Genomic DNA, 25,923 nt, shown 5'->3' on the forward strand with positions numbered 1-25,923 from the left:
TCTTGATCTTCTGACTTCATGATCCACCCACCTCAGCCTCCCAAAGTGTGGGGATTACAGGCGTAAGCCAACCGCACCCAGCTTGCTGCTTATTCTTACGACCAAAGAGGAATTCTACTAAATGTCAAATGAAGGATGTCTCTAAACTAGAAGACAAGTTAAAGAGCTTTGTTGTCATTTCTGTCATGGTGGTGGTGGTTGCTGGCTTTCTTGGAGAAATATATCTGTGATTTTCTCATTCGATGGGCCTCTGGCCCTCATTATCAGTCTTTTCCTATAATAAAAGACTAGTAATAAATACATATGGTATATTATCTAATATTCCTTACTATCATCCCAGAAAAACTTATTAAATATAAAAGTAAACTACTGATTGGAATAGTGCCTGTCAATGGTGACTCAATAATGATTTCTTCAAAGATAAATACCTTTAACTTTATCATCTGTACTTGTTACTCTCCCATCTCAGAAACTTATGACCTTCATTAAACCCCACTAGTTACTAGTTTGGTGACTACCTAGGGGGCTAGCAGGAAAGCTAACTCATAGGCTTATGACATAAGCACTCAGGCATCCTAAAGCCTTATCTGGGCCAAAATAAGTTACCTATACAAACTCTACTCCACAGCCTAGCTCTGGAAAATCAGGGAAAGAGAGAGTTCAGCACCCATAACACACTGCATGCCATTTCTTTTGTATTTCTTCTTAGCCAACAGTTAGGAAAGACTATTTTTTAGCTTTTTTCACTTTTCCTTGATCTTCTACTTTCTTAATGGCTGCTTGGATCGCCTCTTGGTCACCCAGGAACTGATGAGGCCCAACAGCACGCAGGTTTTCGTCCAATTCCAGAAGAATGGGGACTCCAGTAGGAAGAGTAATGTTGATGATGTCTTCGTCTGAGATACCTGTTGATCAGGAGAGGAAGAGACAGGTGCTGAAGATAACTCAGGAGGAAGTTCTGTTTAATTATGTAACTGCACTTTAATACCATTTAACTGTGTGCCTGAAACATGCAGATACTGAGGAATTACAGCTGTAATTCCTGAAAGCCAAGAACTTTCCAGAAATTACAAGAAAAAAGGCTTTGAGAGTCACAGCAAGTGCTAAATCAGGATAGTAGACACCTTTTGGGACAATCTGTTACTGTTACCTGTCTAAATCTGAAAGGAAGGAAAATTATTTTCTCTATGCCCACATTTGTGTTATTAGTTTTCCAAGGAATCAGATAATCTTGAAAAATCAGAAAGTGAACCAGGAGCATTTTCTGTGTTTTTCCTTTTATGTGTTGTACCCAGGCTGGTACTAAAATTAGGACTTTTCACTAATCTCTAAATCTAGTTCATTTTATTAGAATATGTTAGCTTTTCCCACACTAAGTGAGCTTGCAATACCATGAGCTGGATCCAGTTCAGCAGGAATGCTTTCCTAGGTGCTCAGAAAGCACAGTCAAGGGGAATCAGGATGGAATTTTACAGCATGCCTTGTAAACAGGGTTCGTTCTCCTATGGTCCCTTAACACTCCAGCTGCTAAAAAAGGAAGGTTTATGTAACTCGTAAGCCACTTTTAAAATACAATGAACTACAGGTAATTCAACTTTGACAGAAGAGATGTAGCTGTCATAGTAGCAGTGGTAGTAATAACATTTTTTATTATTACAAGCACTTTTAACAGTAAACAGCTAACATGTCCTGAGTACATACTTCATGCCAGGTACTCTTTTAAGCATTTTGTAGGTATTAACTCATTTAATTATCATTGCAATCCTATGACGACATATTATTTCTTCATGTAACAAGTTCTGACACAGAGAGGTTAAGTAAACAATTATCACACAGAGAGTAAATGGCAGAGCCTGGATTCAAACCTAGGTGTCTGTATCTACTGTATAATGTAACTCCTCTCAAGTTTCTCTGAGTTCAAAGTGAGCAAAGGGAAGGTATGAGAAAAGAGATGAAGTTCAACAAACTAAAAGTCAACTGAAAGTATTCAAATTATTTACTTTAAAAACATTCCTTTATTAATTACATAGACTTCTAAATTCTAACCATATGCTTCCTGTTCTACATTAACAGAAAGGATCTAGGTGGAACAAGTTCAGGGGAGTCCAAGGGTTTGTCTTTACTTGATGGCAGCACAATAAGTTGTTACCAGCTAGTAATCAATGCAGCTTTCCATTTTAATTAGCCGTTGGTCCTAACTGTGAGCACCAGCCAAAGACGTCACAGAATCGTAGCACCTGATCCTTATTGCTGGGGTGGCTCTTTATTAGAATTTCACTTGAAGGCCCAGAAGATCTACCTAATAACTTTTATATGCAAACTATCCATACTCAAACAGCTATGAGAAATGGAAAGGATCTTAATTTGGAAGACAGTGTCTCTTCCAAGTAAGTGTACTGTCCCATCACCTCCCCCGTCAGTCCCCCTTCAATGTACTGTGCAATTTTAGGGAAGTAACTTCTCTGGACCTCCAATTCTCCTGTCAAAAAAGAAAGAAAGAAACACACACTCTTCCTTTACCAGCATTTTAAAGGGTTGTGGGATAAAAGGGGTGGCTTAAAGAGAACATACATGAAAGAAGGGTAGTTCAATAAGTGTCTCTTTTTTCTCTATTAGGAATTCCCTTCTAGGTAAAAGACACAAAGGGAAGGCTACTAATATACTCCTTTGGCCTGCCAGGCTTCCACCCTCACACTGCAACTTTACACAAGATTACCATCACAAACTACAGCTGCTGGGAACAAATTCATTCAGACCAGACCTCTAGCTGTTTAGCAGGGAGATGACAGCCCTAGATTCTAAGCACCCTCTGGCTACATTAGGTCAGAAATGTCAGCTAGCTGCATAACAGCCACCACATACAACCCTTGGAAAGAGCAGGAAGGGAAGTCAACAGGCTGTGGTTTGGAGACAGGTTACCACTGAGCCTTTCAAATCCAACAGTGCCCACTCCCAAATCCAGGGGAAGCTGTGGAGCTCTCTAAACCTAACTCACTCACTAACTGGTAACTGAGGGCCCTTTATGTTCCTAGTACTCTGTGGAAGAACATGTGTGAGTGACCTTGGCCAAGATTTTACCTCCAATGAACTAATTTATAAAATGAGAAAGGATAGTCTCTACTGGCACCAACATTCCTTTATTTTATTTTTGATGGTTAAGAAAAGCAGAGGTACCTTAGAGGCACAAGAGCATGAGGACACTGAGCACTGTTTACATTCATCTACTGTGTATGGACCATGTTTTATCTGTTTCCAGAGTCTGTAAGCATACTGCTCACTAAATTGGAGAGAAAGATGGATTTTATAGATTTCTCCAATTAATCTAAATTTTCACTGTAAAATTAACTTGTTAAAAGATAACAAAAGTGATCATGTTTGACTGAAGTTTAACAGAAGTAGAATCTATGAGTGTACATATCTACCAGCATCTCAGATTCACCACTCACAGATGTGTGCTTTTGCAGTGTCACCAACTATTAAGTTCTTGAACCTAGGACTTTATTGTAAAATGACTGAACACTCTACTTCTATTCAACATCATATTTGAGGTTCTAGCCAGGGCAACTAGGCAAGACAATGAAATAAAAGGCACCCAGATTGGAAGGGAAAAAGTAAAACTACCTCTATTTTCAGATGGTATGGTCTCATCAAAGCCTATTAGAACTAATAAATTCAGCAAGGCTGTAGGATACAAGAACAATAAGAAAAGGAAATTGGGTTTTTAATACAGTAGCAATAAGCAACATGACAAATTAAGTAAACTTCTATTTATATTAACATCAAAAAGAATAAAATGCTAAAAATAAATTTAACCCAACAAGTACAAAAGTATACTCTGACTACTACAACATAGTGTTCAAATTAAAGAAAACCTAAATATGTATTTATGGATTAGAAGACCTAATACTATTAAGATGGCAATATTCCCTAAATTAACATACAGATTCAATATAATCCTATCAAAAATCTCAGCAGACTTTTTTGTATAAATTGAAAAACTGATCTTAAAGTTCATTTTGAAATCTAAGGTACTCAGAAGAGCCAAAACAATCCTGAAAAAGAACAAAACCAAGGGACTCATAGTTTCTGATTTCAAAACTTATGACAAAGCTATAGTGATCAAGATAGGCATAGATCAAGGAAATAGAATTGAGAATCCAAAATAAACCCTCATATTTGTTATCAACTGATTTCCAACAAGTGTGTCAAGACAATGAAATGCAGAAAGAATAATCTTTTCAACAAATCGTACTGGGTCTTTCCACATGTTAAAGAATGAAGTTGGATCCCTAACTCATACCTTATATAAAAATTAACTCAAAATGAATCAAAGACATAGATTCAAGCGCCAAAATTGTAAAAATTTTTAGGAAAAAACCATAGGAGTAAAGTCTTCATGACCTTAATGGTTTCTTAGATATGACATCAAAAGCATAAGCAATAAACAAAAAAATAAACTAGGTATATAAAAATTAAAAATGTTTGTGCTTCAAAGGACACTATTAAGAACATAAAAAGGCAGCCCAGAGAATGGGAGAAAAAATTGCCTATCATATATCTGATAAGGAACATGTATCTAGAATATATAAGAACTAACTGCCTCCAATAATAAAAAGACAAATTAGTGAATTTAAAAATGGGCAAAAGGTTTGAACAGAGATTTCTCCAAAGATATACCAACTGTCAATAAGCACATAAAAATAGGCTTAATATTACTAGCTATCAAGGAAATGCAAATAAAAACCACATTGAGATACTACTTTGTACCCACTAGGATGGCAATAATAAAAAGTCAGATTATAAGCAAGTGTGAGTAAGGATATGGAGAAACCGGAATAATAATACATTGTAAAATTAAGTATGCAAAAGGCTATAGCCTCTTTGGAAAACAACATGGCAATTCCTCTTGTTAAACACAGATCTACTGTATGACCCAGCAACTCCACTCCTAAGCATATACCCAAGAGAAATGAAACATGAGTCTATACAAAACTTGTGCACAAACCTTCATAGCAGCATTAATCATAATAGCCAAAGAGTGAACACAACACAAATGCCCATCAACCAATGAAAAGATAAATTAAATGTGGTATATCCATACAATGGAATATTATTTGGCAATAAAAATGAATGAAGTATTGATGCAAAGCACAACAAATTTCTTGGATGAACCTTGAAAGCATGATGCTAAATTTAAAAGGCCATTCACAAAGGACTACTTATTTCATGAGTCCATTTATATGAAATATCCATAATAGGCAAATCAATAGTGACAGAAAGTAGGTAAGTGGTTGCCCAGAGCTGGGTGGAACAGGGGAGGGACTAGGAAGCGGTAACAGCTAAGGGGTGCTGGCTTTCTTTTTAGGGTAGTAAAAATGTTCCAATATTGATTGTGGTAATGGATTACAATTTTGTGAATAAATGAAAAGCTATTTAACTGTATACTTTAAATAGCGAATTGCATGGTATGTGAATTATAACTCAATAAAGATGTTAAAATGTAGTAAACAGGACCGGGTGCAGTGGCTCACCCTCTAATCCCAGCACTATGGTAGGCCAAGGTGGGTGAATCACCTGAAGTCAGGAGTTCAAAACTAGCTTGGCCAACATGGCAAAACACCATCTCCACTAAAAATACAAAAATTAGCTCTGAGTGGTGGAATTACATGCCTGTAATTCCAGCTACTCAGGAGGCTGAGGCAGAATTCCTTGATCCTGGGAGGTGGAGGTTGCAGTGAGCCAAGATTGCGCCACTGCACTCCAGCCTGGGTGACAGACCAAGATTCTGCCTCAAAAAATAGTAATAATAAACAGATCCAGAGAGGTTAAATAAACCTTCTCTAGTCACCAAACTATTAAGGCAATAAAAATTGACCTATTTAAAAAAAAAAAAAAAATACCAAATCCCCAGGATTTAAACCCTCATCACGTGACTCATCTATGGTTATTTCCACCACTACCAAGGAGGAGAGAGAAGGTTTTTATGAATGCTCTGCCCTTGTGAGAGGCTGGGTACTAACAGGACATCTGCTGATGCATCCAGCGTTCCCAGGACTGATAAAGGGAACAAACAAGTTTGTCGGATACCAGCTAACACACTGCGATCATGATGGGCTATGTTTAGGGATTGCTGTCTATGACTTTAGAAACGAGTTCTGGGTCTTCAGCAAGGGGCTAGGGCACACATGGGATTCACTAGTGTGACGATGGCCTCAGATCTAATCAGATCCAACAGGTCCTTTCTTTAATAGCAGCACTCTCAAGCTTGGTCCCTTTTGTGTGGAACCAAATTAAAGAGCCAACTAAACCAAGGCCACCGAAACTATAATATTTCAACTACAAAGGAAGGAGAGTTCAACAAAAATAGAAATGCTTCCAATAAATAAAGTCAACATTCCACTTTAATGACTACTCGAGCCATTTACACAGCAGACTAATTACTTACAAATACTTAAAATATTTGGACTGGTTAATAATCAGTCAATGAGACTAAAATGACTAAAATTTTAAAACAGTAAATGAGGAAAAACCACAGTGAAGCCATTACTCATTACTCAATTTTGGCATATACTACATTCATCATCCTAATAAAGTTAAGCGGGCAGAGCTCCTAGGGCTAGAATAATGCATTGAACTGTATTAAACCAAACTGAATTAGTACTATATTATATAATATCCTATTACAAACTCATTCACTGGAACACTATAAGAGAGTTAAAATGAGTTCCTAGATGTTACATCCCTTGATAACTGACTCAGGATTTTTCTACAGTTCTATAGTTGTCCCCTCATTATAAGTGGGGGATTGTTCCGGGATTCCACGTGTACCAAAACCCTCTCACATTCAAGTATGGAAGTCGGCCCTACATATACACAGATTGCACATCTAGCAAATATAGTATTTTTGATCCAAGTTTTGTTGGAAAAAAAATCCATGTCTATACAGTTCAAATCCATGTTGTTCCAGGGTCAGCTGTAAAAGGAAACACCACTCAGTTCTCACCCTGTACCTACCCCTCTCCACAGTGGTGTGGAGTTTAATACAGTTGTAATTACTTAGTGAACCACATTACTAAATAATTTCTGGACCCTAGCAGCCAAACCATAACAGTGTTACTTACAGTTCAACAAACATTTACTGAATTCTTCGATGGACAATGCACTGTGTTTTACAGTTGTGTGGAGAGGAGCAGGTGCAGGGTGAGAACCCAGTGGTGTTTCCCTTTACAGCTGACCCTTGACTTTAAAAGTTCACCATTGCTTTTAAGTCTTGAATCTTCATGTAGGAGCATCTAGGAGCTAACTGCAGTCAATTTAAATAATGGGATATTTTAAGTAAGAAATAGTGAAAGTTTGGGGTAATAAGTCCAGGAAGTAACTCAAGGCCAAAATTGGAGAGGAAGTCAAACAACTTTATTTTCTGCATAGAGGACTAACTTCAGAAAGTCAAATTTGCACCTGAAAAGCTCCTCCTGTAAGTCACCATAGCAGGGACAAGAACCAAAGACAAACTGTTACGTACACTATGTATCTACTAAAGCACCTCCTACTAGAGGTCCTTGTGCAAATGCTCACTTTTCCCACCAGGATTATAAATTCCTTGAGAACAGGAACAATATTTTATCCATCCCTGTATCACCCATGCTGTTGGAACACAGTGCCTTACCCACTGCAAGATTTAGTCAATGTTTGTTCAACTGTAAGCAACACTATTATGATTTGGTTGCTAGGGTCCAGAAATTATTGAGTAATATGATCCACTAAGTAATTACAACTGTATTTGTTATGTGAATCTACTTTTTACATATAACTAATGGCTACAAGGAATAAAATGTTAAGCTGGGTGTGGTGACTTGTACCTGTAATTCCAACACTTTGGGAGGCCAAGGTGGGAGGGTTACTTGAGCCCAGGAGTTTGAGACCAGCCTGGGCAACACGGTTAGGCCCCATTTCTATTTGTTTTAAAAAAAGGAACAAAATGTTAATTTAAAATCCTAAAACATAAAGCTATATCTGAAAGCACCCTAAGGACTTTGTCAGAGGTACAGTATAGACCAAATTTCAGAAAGAGATTAAAAGCTCCACAAAAGGACCTTACGTGTCTCATTCACATATAGGTGCTACACCCTTGTTCAAGAACAGAACCTGATTTAGTGAACCCTAGGCACATTCCTGAATGGAATAAATTCTAACTCTCTGGGCTTTCAAATTAAATCTAGTCCTTTACTGTTGAAGCCTTCATTGAAGAGTGTGCTCCCCTATGACCTTACCAAGAAAAAAAAAAGGAGAATTAAAAAAGAAACTTAGCTTTGAACAAAAAGCTGTTTACATCTAATGCCGGTAAAATAACCAATTCAAATTAAATGGCTTTTATTTGTTCTTTAATTTTCTCCAAAATGTTTGTTCAAAAGCTTTGAATTTCAGGAAACAGAAGAAGAGATGGTCAGAGAGACAGAAAGATTTGCTACAGGAAGAAGGAAAGAAGAAACCCCTATTCTGTAGTGCATACTCTTTAGAATTAGAAAGAAATAACTCCAATCAAGTCATTCATTAAATGAGGTGCCACCCATTCATTTCCCTCTTCCCTCTCCTGGTCAAATAAGTCGCGATTCAAACCTCACCAATAAACAATCTGGGATAAGAGTTCCGTATTCCTTTACGGCCAATAAGAGCTGAAACAAGAGATTCTGAATTTCATACATGATCTACCTATTTTTAACTTTAATTCTTTAAGATGTGAATGCTTTATATATAAAGATAGGCTAGGGTGATTTGAATATTGTAACACGATGAAAAAATAACAGCCTCTATTTTAGAATAGGGCAGAGAGAAGAATCCATTCTATGTTTAATTTTATAGTTAAAATAGCCTATAATGTTTAAAAATTAAAGGTTTCTATAAATCAATTATAATAAACGAAAGCTTAACCACACCAACAGGCAAATACTTGCCTCATGGAAGAGAGGCCTGAATTGGCTGCTTCTGAAAATATCACGCTAAAATGCCAAAGGTGGCCAACTCATTAGTCCCCGTCCCCACAGCTAGTCCCAGCTGACCTTTCCTCCCTAAGTCTCTAATTTTATCTCTCCACTTCTGTGCCTTGCTATGTATGCAGCTGCACACAGGTCTTCAGGCATCAAGTCTGTCTTGCATGAGTGTCTCGTGCGTCACTCTTACTCCAAACTTGGAACTGCCTCGTCCTGTGCTTGAACCCAGACTAAACAATCCATTTCCTCTGGCAAGATGCAGACTACATCCAGTGTTTCAGTTTGGTACCTGGGTTTTCCTTTGATGCAGGCCAGCAGGAAACAAACAGGAAGTGACTATGCCAACCACAGAGAATGAAACACACGCCTGTCTGGAACGCTACAGTACAGAATGCTTTCAGATACTTAGGTCTATGTTAGATGTTTTCATGGTGGTGCTTTGTGAGAAGTGTGTCCGAACCAGTCGGAGGTGGGCCCTGCTCTAACCTGGACTTATTAGCACAATAATAGGTAATTATGCTTCTAAAAGCCAGTAAAGCAGTCCCTTAAGTAGGCATTATTTTACCATATAATATTATGTATGTCTGGTTTTGACTTTTCTTCTGAAACCATTAACTACCATCAGATTAAAAGTAAAGCAATCTCAAAAGCATATATGATTTATGAGCAGAGATATTATATAAATAAGTCATTTGACAGGGGACAGGTCATCCTCATCAGCCAAGAAGACTGTCTTAGGCACTGACATGTGGTTTCCATGTTCGCAATTCTTACACAAGAGTGTTACCTGGCTCCGAATCAGTAACACTTGTCTCTCAGTGTACTATTCACCTGCGCTGACTCCAGGAGGTCCTTGTTGACTGCTCCTAGACTAGGTGGTTACAAAAAGAAAAAGGAGATGGAAGCCCCAATTAAGGCTAAAGAAATTGATGATAATAAGCAGGATAGTTCTGGGATAAAAAAGCCTTTATTAGAGGAGCTTTCAACCTATAACATTAGCAAGATTCTCAAACAAAACATCACGGTCCAGCGACTTAAACATAACTTCTCATGAAGGACTTGAAGAGATAATTCCCTATAACAACCATGGTTTAGGTGCTAAATAAAGTCAGGACCAGATTGCTTCTGAAGCCTTAAGAAAACATAACAAATGCCCTCCAGGTTAGTTTTCAAAGACACAGACAGGTGTATGCAGCAACCTTCACTTAATTCTCCTAACTGAATAATGTAGTCTATTACTTTGTGAACAAAAGGTAAGGTCCCAATTAAGGCAATGGTGAGTTCACTGGATAAAGTAAGTCTTTTTTGAGGTATAATTTACATACAATCAAATTCACCCTCTTTAGCATACAGTTCTACTAGTTTTGACAACTGCATACAGTAGTGTAATAACCAATAAGGATATAAAACAGCTCTATCAACCCCTTAAAATTTCCTTGTGCCCCTTGGCAGCCTACCCTTTCCCCACCAATCTGTGATATGTCTTGATAGTTCTCCATTTTCCCAAATGGCACATAAATTGAATCATAAAATACATAGCTTTTTAAGCCCACTTTCTTTCACTTAGCACAATGCAGCTGAGGTTCATACATGATGATGGGCATATCAGTACTTTGCTGCTTTTTACTAAAGCAGTTTTTTAAGCAAAACAGCTTAGCAATCAATGACTGATCAAATGAAATAAAAAAATATATGACCTGGATATATTAAACACCAAAGTAAAACACAGTATTGAACCATAGCTTTCCAGTGAGTTCAGAGCCACATTCTAGCTCCTACATAAAACACGGTATGTATGTAAAATGTCTAGAACTGTGCTTGGCATACAGTATGCACTCAAGAAAGGTCACCTTGTATAGCTATGATAGGAAGTGCCATTCAGACAACATTATAACAGCAGTAATAATTTAACACTTAATTAGTTGCATTAAATTATCTTTTTATAGTTTACATGCCATGGATGTTCTTGACTCGGCTTCTTACAACACAGTATTCCAAATGAAGAATAGGTCAAGGGAAAGGCTAACTTTTAGAAAAAAAAAAAAAATTAAAGCCCAAGTGATAATTGTGTGTGGAGCCTCAGTGAACTGAGTTTTGAGTAGAGTTCTTGACACCAGCTAACTACCATGATCATGGCCAAGGAATCTGGAGTCTCTTTGGGTTTCAGTTTCCTCCAACAGCACCTGTCTTCTTTTCCACAAATGGAGAAAGTGTCAGTCATGATATGCCTGCCTATGTCATAATATCAGATATTTGAGAAACAACTAACATCTCCAAAACCAACACTCTTTACTGTTGAGGTATGTGGATGATACCTCTAAGAGTAGATCTAAGAGGAGATGAGTAATACTAGCATACTCTCAGTAGAAATGTCTTAAAGCAATTTGAGATTTCAGCATCGATCAATATTCTAATTAGTTATTTAACTGGGGTCATCATTCTTCCCACCCTACAGTCACAGTTTTCAGACAATAAGAAAGTATTTTTCTAATAGGACAGTATGCTGTCGTTGATTCTATCAGTGACCACACTCCTCCCCAGTAGGTGAAACACTTTTAGCTTGCCAAGCAGTTTAGGGACAAAACAGGGAAAAATTACTCCAGTCCCTTGAAAGAGCCCATTTTACATGGGAGAATTGTATATAAATATCTCTAGAAAGCATGACTTGGAATCAGATGAATCTGTGGTCACAAGTGTTTTAACTTTTATAATTGATGCAAAGAAATTTAGCAACTTTTGTGCTCACAGGGAATATAAAACCCTGGTTATACCCATTTCTAGATTCAATTTTTAACACTAGTGAAAGCTAACGTCTTCATTTTTACATTTTTATTTTCTAAAAGGGGGTCTCACTACGTTGCCCAGGGTAATCTCAAACGTAGGCACAAGCAATCCTCCTGCCTCTGCTTCCCTAGTAGCTGAGACTACAGGTGTGTGACAGACACCACACCCAGCTCAACATCTTTATAGTAAGGTAACCACATAATTTATCATCCAGACTGGGACACTTTTGAAAGTAACAGGAGATGCTATTAATAATTACATTCAGACAACAGGTACTAACAACAAAACGGGCACATATAGTCATGTAACTTGATAGTAAGCATAAATTGGCAATTCAGATGGTAACTTTATTTATTTTACCACAATAAACACATACACATGAACTGGCAAAGTAGTCCTTCCTATAAAAGAAAATATTTATTTTCCCCCTAAACAGTAGGGGAGATTCACTTACTTTTTGGAGTCTTGAAAAGTTAGCATCTAAATCCAATGAAATGTTTTCTTTTAGGTTGATAATTTACCAAGAACCACACAAACTCCTGTAACTTGAGCTCTAGAAAGTTAGACATGCAATACAAGAGGACTAACATTAGACTAACACGCCTATTCTGGTGAGTGAATACATCTATAATCAATTTTAAAATGGCTAATATCTCGCTAAATTAACACAAATGATGTGAAAAAAACAGCACATACTGTTTCTTCTGATCTTGCGGAAGTCATGCTTAATTCTTCCAGTTGTGACACAGAACACTTGGGACCTTATTTTTCAATAGACACTGTAAGAGAAGCTTTACTAATGAAGATTGGCATTTGGGACAATAACTAATTTATGCAGTGATGCTGAAATCCAATCCAGCCTATTTCATGTACATCACATAATTTCTTCCATGTTAGGTGTGGGAATTAAGTTACAGTAGGGAACCATATCAACATCTAAGAACTCCATCAGAATTAACAGGAGTACCACCAGTGGGTACTATAGGCCAGAAAGGAACAAAAGTCATCATATCCAGGATGGGTGAGAGTCAAGATTACAAACCACCCTTGTATTTTCCTGTGGACAAACCTGGACCCTCACATTCACTCCATTTGTTTTCCAGCTATGGTCTTATCCTAAGTGCATGTTCTGGCTTTTCTGCCATTCTTTCTCCCTAAATATCTGCCATCCTCCCTGGTCACCAACCCCACCATTTCCATTCTCTACCTCCCTCATAGATACCTCCCTCTCTACCAGCCCATGTCTTTTTCTGTGTTCACATACTTCCTACTCAAGTCATTTCCTACAATTTACCTCTCTCTGCACAACCCCACTGTTTTACGTCAATTATCCCCCAAATAAAAACATTTTCTATAAAGCCTGGTAAGAGGGATAGGGGTTATAATGTATGGCTACTTTAAAATGTTATTAATGGCCAGGCGCGGGGTGGCTCACACCTATAATCCCAGCACTTTGGGAGGCTGAGGTGGGTAGATCGCTTGAGGCCAGGAGTTCGAGACCAGCCTAGCAAACATGGCAAAACCCCATCTCTACTAAAAATTTACAAAAATTAGCCAGGTGTGGTGGTGTATGCCTATAATCCTAGCTGCTCAGAAGGCTGAGGCATGAGAATAGCTTGAACCAAGGAGACAGAGGTTATAGTGAGCCAAGATCAAACCACTGCATTCTAGCCTGGGCAACAGAGTGAGACTCTGTCTACAAAAGAAAAGAAAAGGTCATTAATCTCTAAAAGTCATTCAGTTTCATACTTCCAACTTGAAAAAAAGACCTTTAGATGAAGGGCTGGAAGCAGCCTGAAGACCAATGCCTGCTTATTTCCCAGTGAGCCCTGTAAGTCCACTTCTGCCCCAGTGGTCAAAGCTGCATTTTCATTTTTCCCCATATTCTAAGCTCCACATCTATACATTTTAGCTTTGTTATCACTTCTATATATTTGCCCTCCCTATTGTTTTCTAGGCCAATGACAAGTCCTGTCACCTTTCAATTCCACTGATTATTTTTCCAGCTTTAATGAGATATAATTCACATAAAATTCACCCATTTCAAGTGCACAATTCAACAGCTCTTAGCATATTTGGAGTTGTGCAACCATCACTACAATCAATTTTAGAACATTTTCATCACCCCAACAAGAAACTCTGTACCCACTGACAAATCACTTGCAAATCTTCCATCTTCCCTACCCTCTAGGCAACAAACACTCTACTTTCTGTTTTTAAAGATTTGTCTATTCTAGATATTTCACATAAATGAAATCCTAACTGACTTCTTTCATATAACAGAGTTATTTCAAGTTCATCCACATGGTAGCACGTATCAGCGTCACCTTCCCTTTTATTAACAAATGATATTCCATTGTATAGATAGACCCCATTTAATTGATACATTCATGAGTTGATGAACACTTGGGTTGTTTCCATCTTTTGTCTACTATGAATAATGCTGCTACGCAGGTTTAGGTACAAGTTGTTGTGTGGACATGCGTTTTCATACCTCTTGGGTATTATGATGGGTTGAATTGTGATCCCCTCAAAAAGATATGCTGAAGGTACTGGTTGCTCCAGTACCTCAGAATGTGATCCTGTTTGGAAATACAGTGTTTAACAGAATAATCCCGTTAAAATGGAGGCCACTGGTGTGAGAGGGTGGGCTAATATTATTGATGGCCTTATAAAAAGGGGAGATATGGATAAGAAACACACACATGAGGAGAATGCCATGATGCTTCTGCAAGCCATGGAACATCAAAGATTGCTGACAAACACTGAAGCTAGCCGAGGCAAGGAAGAATTGTCACCTAGAGCCATCAGAGAGAGCACAATCTGCTCACGCCTTATTTGGGACTTCCAGCCCCCAGAAAACACGTTTCTGTTGTTTTAACCCAGCCAGTTTAGGGTGCTTTCTTATGCCAGCACTGGGAAACTAATACAGCTATATGCGTAGGTGTGGGATTCTGGATCATACGGCAACTCTATGTTTGGCCCTTCTGAGGAACTCCCAAAAGTTTGATTAAACTATTTTAATTAATTACTAAGTTTCAAAATCTCCCTCAAATGTAGAAAAGTAACCTTTGCTATGTCTAAACACAACCTCTACATGTAATTTTCTCTTTGCCCTCACCATGGTAACAGTCTTCTTTACCACTGTTTGTTAAACTTTCCTGCTATTATCCTAAAAAAGAACAGTAACAAATAGTTAAATCATCAATGCATTAGCAGGAGGGAATGTATACAGTGAGCTGTGGTTGAGCTGCAGAGTCATTTTAAAGAGATCTATAATAAATGTGAAGATAGGTGAACAGTCAATGGTACCAAACAGCAGGAAACGGTTTTAAAAGGGGGACTTCAAAGCTAAGAAGGTGAAGAAAGAGGTTCCTAAAGGAGACAGTGGCATTTTCTTGAGAGAAGGGAGCCTGGCCTCAATGAATCTGGAGTCCCAGCTCTGAAAAAGGAGTTGGCATGGCTGAATAGAATACGCCTCTGGCAGAAACTCTGAAATTCTGAACGTCAGTTTGTTGTTGTCTAGTAGGAGCCTCAACTCTTCTTCAAACAATAACATACTATGGGTCCACTAATGATGAAGTTACATATCACTAATGATGATGTTAAAGATCTAATTATTCTGAACAGGAATAGAACCTTTTATATAGTTGAGTAAATAAGATACACATGCGTGTGCACGTGCACACACACACACACATACACACATAGACACAGACACACACACAAATCAAGTGCTATGTCTAGTCGATAAAATTTTAGTATCTAATAAAGTCCATAGATTTTTAGGTCTCTGCATGACTAATAGATGTCAGCTCTACAAGTAATGATTTAGTTCTTGGTCATGTTATAAAAATTAGGGGAAATAAGCACATGCTAAAGATTACTTCATTTTTAACTAATAACGTATTTCTACTTACTTTTTATTTGTCACAGCCTCTTATGGAAAATTAAAGCAGAATGAAAAGTAATAGTGGAGAAATGTCTTCTATGTATTACCAGTAAGCTAACTGCTGACAGTGATGAAAGGCAGGAAAACACCAGACAGGGCACATCATGCAAAAAAGTACAACCATCTGGGATGAGTGAAGACAGAGAGGGAAATGAGAAATCCACAGAACAGTCAGAAATCCGGAAGGCGTCACGGTGCAATCACTGATGCTCAAAACTAGTGAACCTGAATCCTAAAAAGAGTTCATTTGATTCATGTTACTTAAAAAGAAGGTAACAATACAGTACGTTTTAGTACACACGTAGAATGCTATATAAAGTAGTTAAAATTATGGCTGCTGATGATCTCCAAAGTTTTAGAGTCAAAATAAATAAATTAACCAACTATCCTTTTAGTTTCCTTCCCCCTGTCTTCCAGTCAATGACTAAAAGTGTTCTGAAAAGAGAGGATTGAAACAAAAGAACTGCCCAGGAAACCTATGTCTGGAAACACAGCAATCATTGTTTAAAGTTGGAAGAAAGTGAGCACAACTGAAGCCTAGATAATTTACTCGACTTGAAAAACTCAAATTTACTTTCAAGGCCATTTCAACAATTCCTTCCCTTCCTAGCTTCCTTTCATTCACTATAACAAGCCATACAGTCCTTCAGGCCAGTGCTTCTCAAAGCGTGGAACCCAAAGCAGCAGCATCACCATCACCTAAAACTTCTAAGAAATGCAGACTCTCAGGGTGCACCCCAGACCTACTGATTCTGAAACTCTGAGGGTGGGACCCACAATCTGTGGTACACCAAGCTGTCCAGGTGACTCTGATGCTTGCTAAAGTCTGAAAACTGCTGCTTCCGGTAACAGGAATGGAAAACACACAAGAGATCTGATTTATAGAACAAGACGATTCTTAAGTCTGAAGTGACCAAGGGGGATAGAGAAGGAGAGTCTATTGTGTAAATAGTGCATCATTAGCTTAATTTCTAGATTAAGGCCCAGCTATCACACTTGGCAACCTGTAATAAGTAGTATATAAAGCTGGTACCTTCCAGGTGTTTCAGGAGTGCCCTACTGCTATTTCCATGAGCAGATATCAGAATGGTTTTGCCACGTAATACTTCAGGAGCAATCCGTTCATTCCAGTAGGGAAGGAGTCTCTCCAGAACATCCTTTAAGCTTTCACACCGTGGCAGTTGATCCAAGGGCACATCACATACTTTATACCTCCGGTCATTGTAGATTTCATGGTAGTAAGGATGAGACTCCTCAATGGGTGGCGGGGTTATATTGTAGCTTCTTCTCCAGAGCCTCACTTGTTCTTCACCATGATTCAAGGCCATTTGCTCCCTGTTGAGACCAATCAAGGCCCCATAGTGACGCTCATTTAGACGCCAGGAGCTTTCCACGGGAACCCATTCCTGCCCCAGCTCTTCCAGGATCAGCCAGGCTGTGTGAATGGACCGATTAAGGACGGATGTGAACACAAGATCAAACTCAAAGTTTAGTGCTTTGAGTTGCTTCCCACAGTTTCGAGCTTCCTCCAGTCCGTCACTGTTGAGTTTCTGATCCACCCAGCTACAAAAACGGTTTTCCTTATTCCAAGCACCCTCTCCATGTCTTAACATAATAAGTTTGTACTTGGACATACTGATGGCTGAACTTCCCAGGCGTTTTCAAATGGGCTAATATTCAAGGACAGCAATACATCTAGAAAGACAAGAGCAAGTCTAAGTTATATTCTTCGTTCAACTAACCACTTAGGAATAGAAACATTGCTTTACAACACCCAATTTCTAAAAGAAACTGAAATCCCCTCGAACAGTCAGAAGTCCGGTAGCTGATACACTGGGGCACATACAGGCATATTCTATAGATATTAATAATTCATTACGGGGAACCTAGTTGACTTAAATTTTCTGATGTTTGTATAGTATGATAATTGTGTGATATAAAATAACAAAACACTCATTCCAATGGCATGCTGTGCTTCTGCCAGATACAAAGGCAATTTATGCTTACAGTAGAAAGGATTCAATAGAATGAGTTACAGACATCTGAAAGAATGACTAGTAGCTGGGAATTCCCAGCCTCCCAGCAGCTGCCTCTACACTGAAGGCATCCTTTTCACTTTGTTTTCCTGTGGTGGAAAAAGAAGTATTTACCAGTCTCACATTCTTATAACAGAAGTTATTAAACATGTTATTTCAATGCAGCACTGTAGGTATCTGTTATGTATCACTGGCTGGTGACAACTAGCTCTTCAATGCCACAGACTACATTACACACAAGAAAATCTAAGATATATAAAACACATTGGTTCAATATTCAAACAGTATTAAAAATGATTTAAAGAGACATTAACACCAAATATGATACGCACCTAAATAATCTCGCACCTGCCTCAAGACAGAGTTTTCAGCAGGAATAAATCCGGATGCAAAACAAGCTATCAAATGCAAGCAGCTGAGGGATGCTGCCTGTACAAACAGATCTGGTCTGTAGGAGTGAGAGGAACCACACTGATAAAGAGGTCCCGCCTCCTCTCCAGATATCCTGCACACACCAGCTACATCTTAGCAGGGGGAGAATCTAGTAAAAGGAAACGGGCAACCCTCAAGCTATACTCAAGTTGCTGGCCTGAAGATCTGCTGGGCCTACTCTGTCCTCAGAGAATCTGATGACATGGCTGTTCAGCCCGCCTTCACTCTCCTTGTGGCACTGACACATGCTTGGTTTACATGCCCAGCCTCTCCATCTCTGCTCCAGTGTTTTGCACGCTGGGTTGTAAAGATTATACAAGCACCACAGCCTGGTCTTCTGCCACCCTTGGCAACTTCCATTAACTGAAGATTTTCTGTCCCACTTAAACTGTGAGTCCCACAGTTAAATAACAATCAATGGCAAAGTTAATTGGAATCTAGATCTAGTTTCTACCTTTCTTTAGTAATCCTAGAGATTCTTAAGGGAAAACAGTCTTTAAAACAAGGCTTTATATTTCAATGGAAGGCAAACAGAGGACTTAAGGGAAGAAATCAAATTGAGGTGATTTGCAAGTACAGTCATGTGTTGCTTAATGAAGGGAATATGTTCTGGCAAATAAATCATAAGGTGATTTAGACATGCAAACAACATAAAATGTACTTGCACAAACCTAGACGGCATATATATATTTACTTATGTATGTTTTTTTCATATGGGAAACCAAGTATCCCAGCACAATTACTGAATATCAATCATTTTCCCTACTTGATCTGCAATGTCAGTGACAAGTGCCACATAACAGACTTCTATATATGCTCCATCACCATCTTACCGGGCCACTATCATTGCGATCTATGCTTGACTGAAACATCATTATGTGGTGCATGACTGAAATTGAAAGGCTACAGCAGTTAGGATGATGATTTTCCTGTTGTTAAGTACCAGGCTGCAGTGCAAGTGGAGCAGGGAAATGCCAGGGAATCAGAAGAGCTTGGGCTCAGGACCCAGGCGAAAGCATCCCACAAAGCCGAGAATTCCCAGGGAGGGAGCCCAATGTCTCTGTCCTTAGGCTAGAAGGGGCATCAGGGTGGCAGAACAGAGAAGGGAACAAAAGGTTATCTAAGCAGTGTTTTGCCAGGTGACTGCCTATGCCCAGGGGCAGATTAATAAGGAATCTAACAAAGTTCAAGCTTCAGAGTCCCTCACCTGCAAGAGACCAAGCGATGAATTCACACACACGGAGGGGTGTGTGTAAGTGTGTTAATTTGCAAATGGAAGATATTTTTGCATTGTTCTTTACAAAGTTCCAATCCACCAAGTAGTTTAGAAGCTTCAGCTCTATCAAAAACTGTATTCACCCTTTGTAACCATTTATTGTTATGTTTTATTAGTGGCAGTGGAGAAGGAGGATGGAGAAAAAAGAAGCTATCAACTGTTCCTCTACTTTCACTCTTAGTTTATCTTGTCAAGTGAGAAGCCTCCATAAGCTAATGAAGCTGTTCTCTCTTCAGCTAAAGAAGGGTATGGTTAGACAAATTTTGTAGCCAGAAGTACCTTTCTACCATCTTTTGATTATAAACTATGTCTAGGGGACGAAAAAAATGTAGCAATACCAATATGGACACTCAGGCACCCACCACCAAGCTTTGTGGTATCTCATTGTCCTATATATGCTTGCTGCATTAAAAAAAAAAAATCTGTTTTCTTTTTACTGAAAAAAATACACACACACACACACCCCCTAGAACAGAGGGATAGTACTACAGTCACAAAAACTACACAAATACATATCCTTCCCTTACTCTGACGCACAGGAATACACTCACACAGGTGAATATATGATAAAGTACCAAACTGGTATGTCTATCTCAGATAAACAAAAGGTCACTTTCCTCTCTACTCCCTGGTACTATCAACAGACTTTTCCACTTAACTAACTGCTGGATATTTATGAAGAAGCTGCTGAGGATTAGTTTGCAAACCTGAAAACTTCAATCAACATCCACTGGAGCTGATTTACCCAGGGTTTACCAAGAAACACATAGTGCTGTAGCCAGTGTGATTTAAAGTTGAAGGCATGAATTGCAAACTCAGATGCTTCCCATGGCCAGGCACCTGTGTGAAGCTGGGTACAGCTGGACTATGGGGAGTAATGGGAACAGTAAACTGCAAGGAACATGAACAGTAAAAATTTTCTTATAACCTCATCTCATTGAGTCAACACCACCATTCTTAGAGCTTTTCTGGAAAACAAAAAGAAGATGGGATTGCTGATACCAAAGACTAGGGCAAATGCAAGACCTAGGGTCAGACCATAGAGAACCTTTGAGTAAATAAATGTCTTTTTAAAAAAAAGCTAAAACAATCATTTCAAAAGCTCCTAAAAAGTCATATAAATAATAAAAGGAGTACTCACTACTTAGCTCCAGCCCACTGCCCTGTGATACTTAGCAATTGGGGTTTCTAGATCTTCCAATTAAAAAAAAGAAAACGTGTATTTTTTATCTGATATCTGATTTAAATATTAGCAACTAATATACATTTGTAAAATGTGAGTGAAACAAAAAATTTCTTCTGCAGGCTAGATCACAGCGGCTAGTTTATGACCACTGACTTAAACGCAAACCTCCTCTAGGTCACAGATAAATGGGGCAGCCACCATACCCCAGGAGACGGTCAGAACCCAAGCATCTGGGCCACTTAACCAGCTTTCCTCTATTATTGTCCAACACAGCCTTTCAAAGGATAGACCTGCTAATCCCCATAATGCTCTGGGCTTCCTTCTCCCTGACCACCTTCACAGCCCTCCCTCACCAAACCATTTGCTGGTGCCCTGCCGAGTTCCTAGCTCTGTCCTCAAATTCCCACTCCGCTTTGAGCATCAATTGAGCTGAAAAAGAACTGAACTGAAAACTACCTCTTCCCAGGCGACACTGCTTCTCTCTCTAGTGGGGGGTGCTCATGCCTCATACACTAGGGTTTGGGTCAGGTGATGGGCAGCATCCTGCTTCCTCTGCTGACCAAATAGCCCCTCCCCTCCCCTACCATCCTGGGGAGTTGGGGAGCTTCAATGTTGAAAGTCTTGCTATATTCAGTTGAAGTTTTCTTACCCTCATTTATTAACTGCAAACTAATAATTAAACTCCCTGAAAATTGAGTATTTTATTTTCAACCCTCAATTCTTCCTATTGGTCTTAGGAAAATATTCAGAATCCTTAATGTGACCTGAAAGGCTTTGGTTTTATTTCCTTGAACATGTCAGGTTCTTTCTTGCCTCAGTAGTTTCGCACACACTGTACCCCATGCAGCACACTCACCCTTCATCTCTTCTCTCCATTGCCACTTCAGTCCCACCCTGCTTTAGGTTAAGCTTTAGTCATCCTTTAGATAGTTGTATCCAATCAAGATATAATGCAAGTCACCATGGAGTTGATGGAAAAGTAAAAATAAATAGGTAGAATAAACTGTAATATTTTATTTAATCCTATAGGTCCAAAAACTATCATTCAGACTTGGAGTCAAAGGAGATCATTTTGGAACTTTAAGCTCTAATGACTGCCTGCATGGGGCCTGCTGTAGCCCCTTTGTTTTGCCCAATTTCTCCCATTTGGAACAGGTGTATTTACCCAATGCCTGTAACCCCACTGTTATCTAGGAAATAACTAACTTGCTTTCAATTTTCCAGGCTCACAGGCAGAAGGAGCTTGCCTTGTCTCAGATGAGACTTTGGACTTGGACTTTTGGGTTAATGCTGGAAGGAGCTAAGACCTTGGGGGAATGCTGGAAAGGGCATGATTATGTTTTGAAATGTAAGGAAATGAGATTTGTGACGGGCCAGGGTGGAATGACATCATTTGGCTTTGTGTCCCCAACCAAATCTCATCTTGAATTGTAGTTCCCATAATCCCCGTGTGTCATGGGAGGGACCTAGTGGGAGGTAACTGATTCATGGGGGCAGTTACTCTCATGCTGTTCTCGTGATAGAAAGTGAGTTCTCATGAGATCTGATGGTTTTATAAAGGGCTTTGCCCTACTTCGCTTATACTGCTCCTTGCTGCCACCATGTGAAGAAAGACATGTTTGCTTCCCCTTCCACCATGATTGTAAGTGTGCTGAGGCCTCTCCAGCCATGTGGAACTGTGAGTCAATTAAATCTCTTTCCTTTATAAATTACCCAGTCTCAGATATGTCTTTATTAGTAGCAAAAGAACAGACTAATACAATTCTAACACATGATCCATACAAAAAATATTAAGAAGCCAGTTTACATTCTTTTTTTCATAGTAGGTCTTTGGAATCTGGTGTGTATTTTATAATGAAAGCACATCTCAATGTGATCCAGCCACCCTTCAAGTGCTCTATAGCCACATGTGACCAGTGGCTACAATACTGGATTGTATAGCTTTAGAGCTCAGCTTAAATGTTATTGCCTCTAGGCCAGTGGTTCTCAAACCTTAATGTGCATCAAAATCACATTAAACAGATTGCTTGGCCCCACTTCCAGAGCTTGATTTAGTAGGTCTGGGGTGGGACTATGAATACACATTTCTAGTAAGTCCTCAGGGTGATGGTGACATGGCTTGTCCAAGGACCATGTTTTGAGAACATCTGCTTTAGACGGACTTCTCTCCCTTCCTCTTCACCCACTAGGAAATGGTCAGGCCTGCTGATCTACTCTTGTAGCATCCCACTTAACCACATTTGGTGAACTTGTGATGGACCCCTTGAGATATATTACCTGTTCAATGGCTACTTGCCGTGTAAGAGTGTCAGCTGCATCAAGGTAGGTCTTACTGCTGTATCTCTAGAACCTAGCACATCACTTGGCACATATGAGGCACTTAGTAGGTGTGCTGACTGAATCAAAGTCAGACAGAAATGACTGGATTGTGCTCATGAGACTAAGGCTTGAGAGTTTTAGCGGTAACTGCCACAGTAAAAACAGTCAGTTGGCAGGGCCACGATGTTAGGAAGCTTTAAGAATTCCAGCGCATTTATGTCAAAACAGGAGCCAAGAATAATTATCCAGTATAGTTTTGTACTTTGTACTTTTGTACTGTAAATTTAGTATGTTCATGGATGGCCATAATTGCCACAGAAAAAAATGGAGATTCCGACTGACTTATTCAAAAACATATGGCCAGTAAATGGCAAACTGGAACTGCAACCCTGATCTTCTGCCTCCAATCCCTGTGTTCTTTCTTCCTCACCACTGGAGATATTAGAGTCATGGTTTGAGGATCTCGGCTCACTTGGCTTCACTTCACAGGGGCATCTCCGGTCCCAACTTGTCCTTCCAAACCCAACCAGCCATTTCATAAAATGCAAGTGAACAAGGTGAGCATGAAGGAAGGCTCAGCTTATTACTATTCTTGAGAAAAACCTCAAGGTGCAAAGTAAGCCAGGCAATAGTTGCCCCAACTTATAAAGAGGAATATAAGAATATATATTCCCCATCCCAAATTAAAAACCATTCATTTTCAACCTCAAGCTTTATTTTTGTTTTGTTTTTCATAAAACCTCACCAACCTAATGTGGTTTCTCATTTATCCCATAGCAAAAGTTCCTGGCACTTAAATTAAGCACTGATTTTAATCAATAATTTACTTCATGTCAAAAAAAGAACACACAGGTTATTAAGTTACCCCCCAGGGTGTCTTCCTTTTTAAAGTGTGATCTGGCTTGAAGAAAAAGTTTACTAAGCAAACATCTTTTACACAACTCTGTGCCTTCTCCTCCCTCCCCTTCCTCTTGTCCATTTGTCCTATCTAGCCATTCCTTTTTTAGTTTCCTGACACCTAACTTGTGCCTTGCCCACTCTACTGAAATGGTTTTTCAAAAGGCTGCAGATTATTTACTTCTTACTAAGTGGAGATCATCTTCTCTCAGGACTTCTCTAAAACAGACTACTTCTATCAAGAAAAAAAACCACTAAGATTTTGGTGCAGCATTTCCTTCAGCTCTTCCACGGTTACATCTTGGTCTTGGGTCTCTGCATTTTCTTACCCACCCGTAAGAGTGCCATGAAGATGATTATATTAGTCACTGTAGCCAACATTCACAGAGTGCTTACCTATGAATATTACTTCATTGTTATTTGGCGCTGTTTGAATCCTTAACCACCATTCCATGCAGTGGGTACTATGATTACTCCCATTTTACAGATGAAGAAACAGGAGGAGAGGTTAACTTGCCCAAGATAACAGAGGTTGTAAATGGCAGAGCTGGAATTTAGTCTTAAAAAGTCTGTATCTACGCCCTGAATCATTTTGCTACGCTGTCACATTGAAACCTCAGGCTCAGTCTTCAGTTCTTGGAAACTCTTTTCTCACTGCTTTAATCATATTAAAATGGATGACTCATAAATTGAAAGCCCCCAATACTGAGTGCCCTCAGCCTGATCAATGAATTCATTCTTCAAACATTTTGAAGATCCTATTTAAGCATGGCCCAATGCTAGGCCTATGAGAAATATGTAACCCAACAAGAATTATGTCTTCAGAGAGAGAGAGAGATAGAGAGAGAGAGAGAGAGAGAGAGAGAGAGTGTCTTAAGGCTCAAAGTAATTTACACCATGAGAAGGCACTTCATTCGTAAAAGGGAGGTGGGAAGGGAGAGATTATTTCTGAGTAACGCTTCATGGACACAAAACTATTTAAGCTGGATTTGGAAAGGTAAGGTAAGGTTCAGATTTACAGAAAAATGTAAAGGAATTTCAACCTAGGGAAATAGTGCATGAAAGCAAAGGAACAGGTGCATATGGAAAATGGTGAGCCTATTCAAACTGCTCGGAGTATAGCCAGAGTGACAATACAGTGTGATTTGCCTAATAGGCAAAAAATATTCTTTCCATAAATGCCACCATAAAATTGAAGTTATGGTTCAAGATTAGCATTCTTTTGGCAAGCTCAGAACAGAGGGTAGTTAGGAGAAAGATGCACATGCATCATCATTACAGAACAATGTTGCCTTAGGCCTGTTTCCCCAACATAATTACTACTAGGGCCACTTTCACACTTGAGTGTCCCATTTGAAAAATTATATGGCCATTCTAAGTATAGGGTATAACAAAGAAGTAGGAGGAGACTAGCCTAGAAAGATAAGACCAAATAGTGACCCAAAAAAGGTCTGTGCCAAAGCATGTAGGTTTTTCTATACATATTGGCACATCATTAAAAGTTTAATAGCATGCATTTTAGCAGGATCAGGCAGCACTTAATATACACGCAGATACACAGGAAAACCCAGGAGTATGAACGCTAGCTGAGGGGTTTTTGCAATAATTCTGGTAACATAGAATAAAGACCTGGACCAGGACAACGGCTGTTTAGGTGAGATGAAGGAGATAAATGTGAAAGACACTGTTGTTTAGCTCCCATGTTAGCAACTTTTTCTGTAAAGGACCAAAGGGCAAATTTTTTAGGCTTTCTGGGCTGTATCGGTCTCTGCCATAATTATGTACAATTGTATAATTCTGCCATTGCAGCTGAAAGCCACCATACACAATACATAAATGAATAAATTTGTTTTAATAAAACTTTATGTGTAGACACTGAAATTAGAATCTCATATAATTTTCATGCACTTGAAATTTTAATTTATTTCAACCATTTTTTTTTTTTTTTTTGATGGGGTTTCACTCATGTTACCCAGGCTGGAGTGCAATGGCGCGATCTTGGCTCACCGCAACCTCTGCCTCCTGGGTTCAGGCAATTCTCCTGCCTCAGCCTC

At 39.1% G+C, this 25,923-nt stretch overlaps 1 protein-coding gene across 2 annotated transcripts in view; it reads right to left on the reverse strand.

Annotated features, from left to right (window-relative positions):
• Positions 1-6: 6 nt before the first annotated feature.
• BPGM (bisphosphoglycerate mutase) overlaps positions 7-25,923 on the reverse strand; it is a 32,774-nt gene continuing 6,857 nt past the window's right edge. The window contains exons 1-3 of one of the 2 annotated variants that reach the window (XM_017532624.2): positions 18,092-18,190; positions 16,757-17,418; positions 7-905 (exon numbers count right to left, since the gene is read on the reverse strand). In XM_017532624.2, coding sequence (XP_017388113.1) covers positions 727-905; positions 16,757-17,357 — 780 coding nt within the window. In that variant the 5' untranslated portion in view covers positions 17,358-17,418; positions 18,092-18,190 and the 3' untranslated portion in view covers positions 7-726. Of the gene's footprint in view, positions 906-16,756; positions 17,419-18,091; positions 18,191-25,923 lie in introns of those variants that run through there. The other variant, XM_017532623.2, reaches the window with a different exon arrangement.

The sequence above is a fragment of the Cebus imitator genome, unplaced genomic scaffold, assembly GCF_001604975.1.
Source record: "Cebus imitator isolate Cc_AM_T3 unplaced genomic scaffold, Cebus_imitator-1.0 Scaffold77, whole genome shotgun sequence".
Taxonomy (NCBI): domain Eukaryota; kingdom Metazoa; phylum Chordata; class Mammalia; order Primates; family Cebidae; genus Cebus; species Cebus imitator.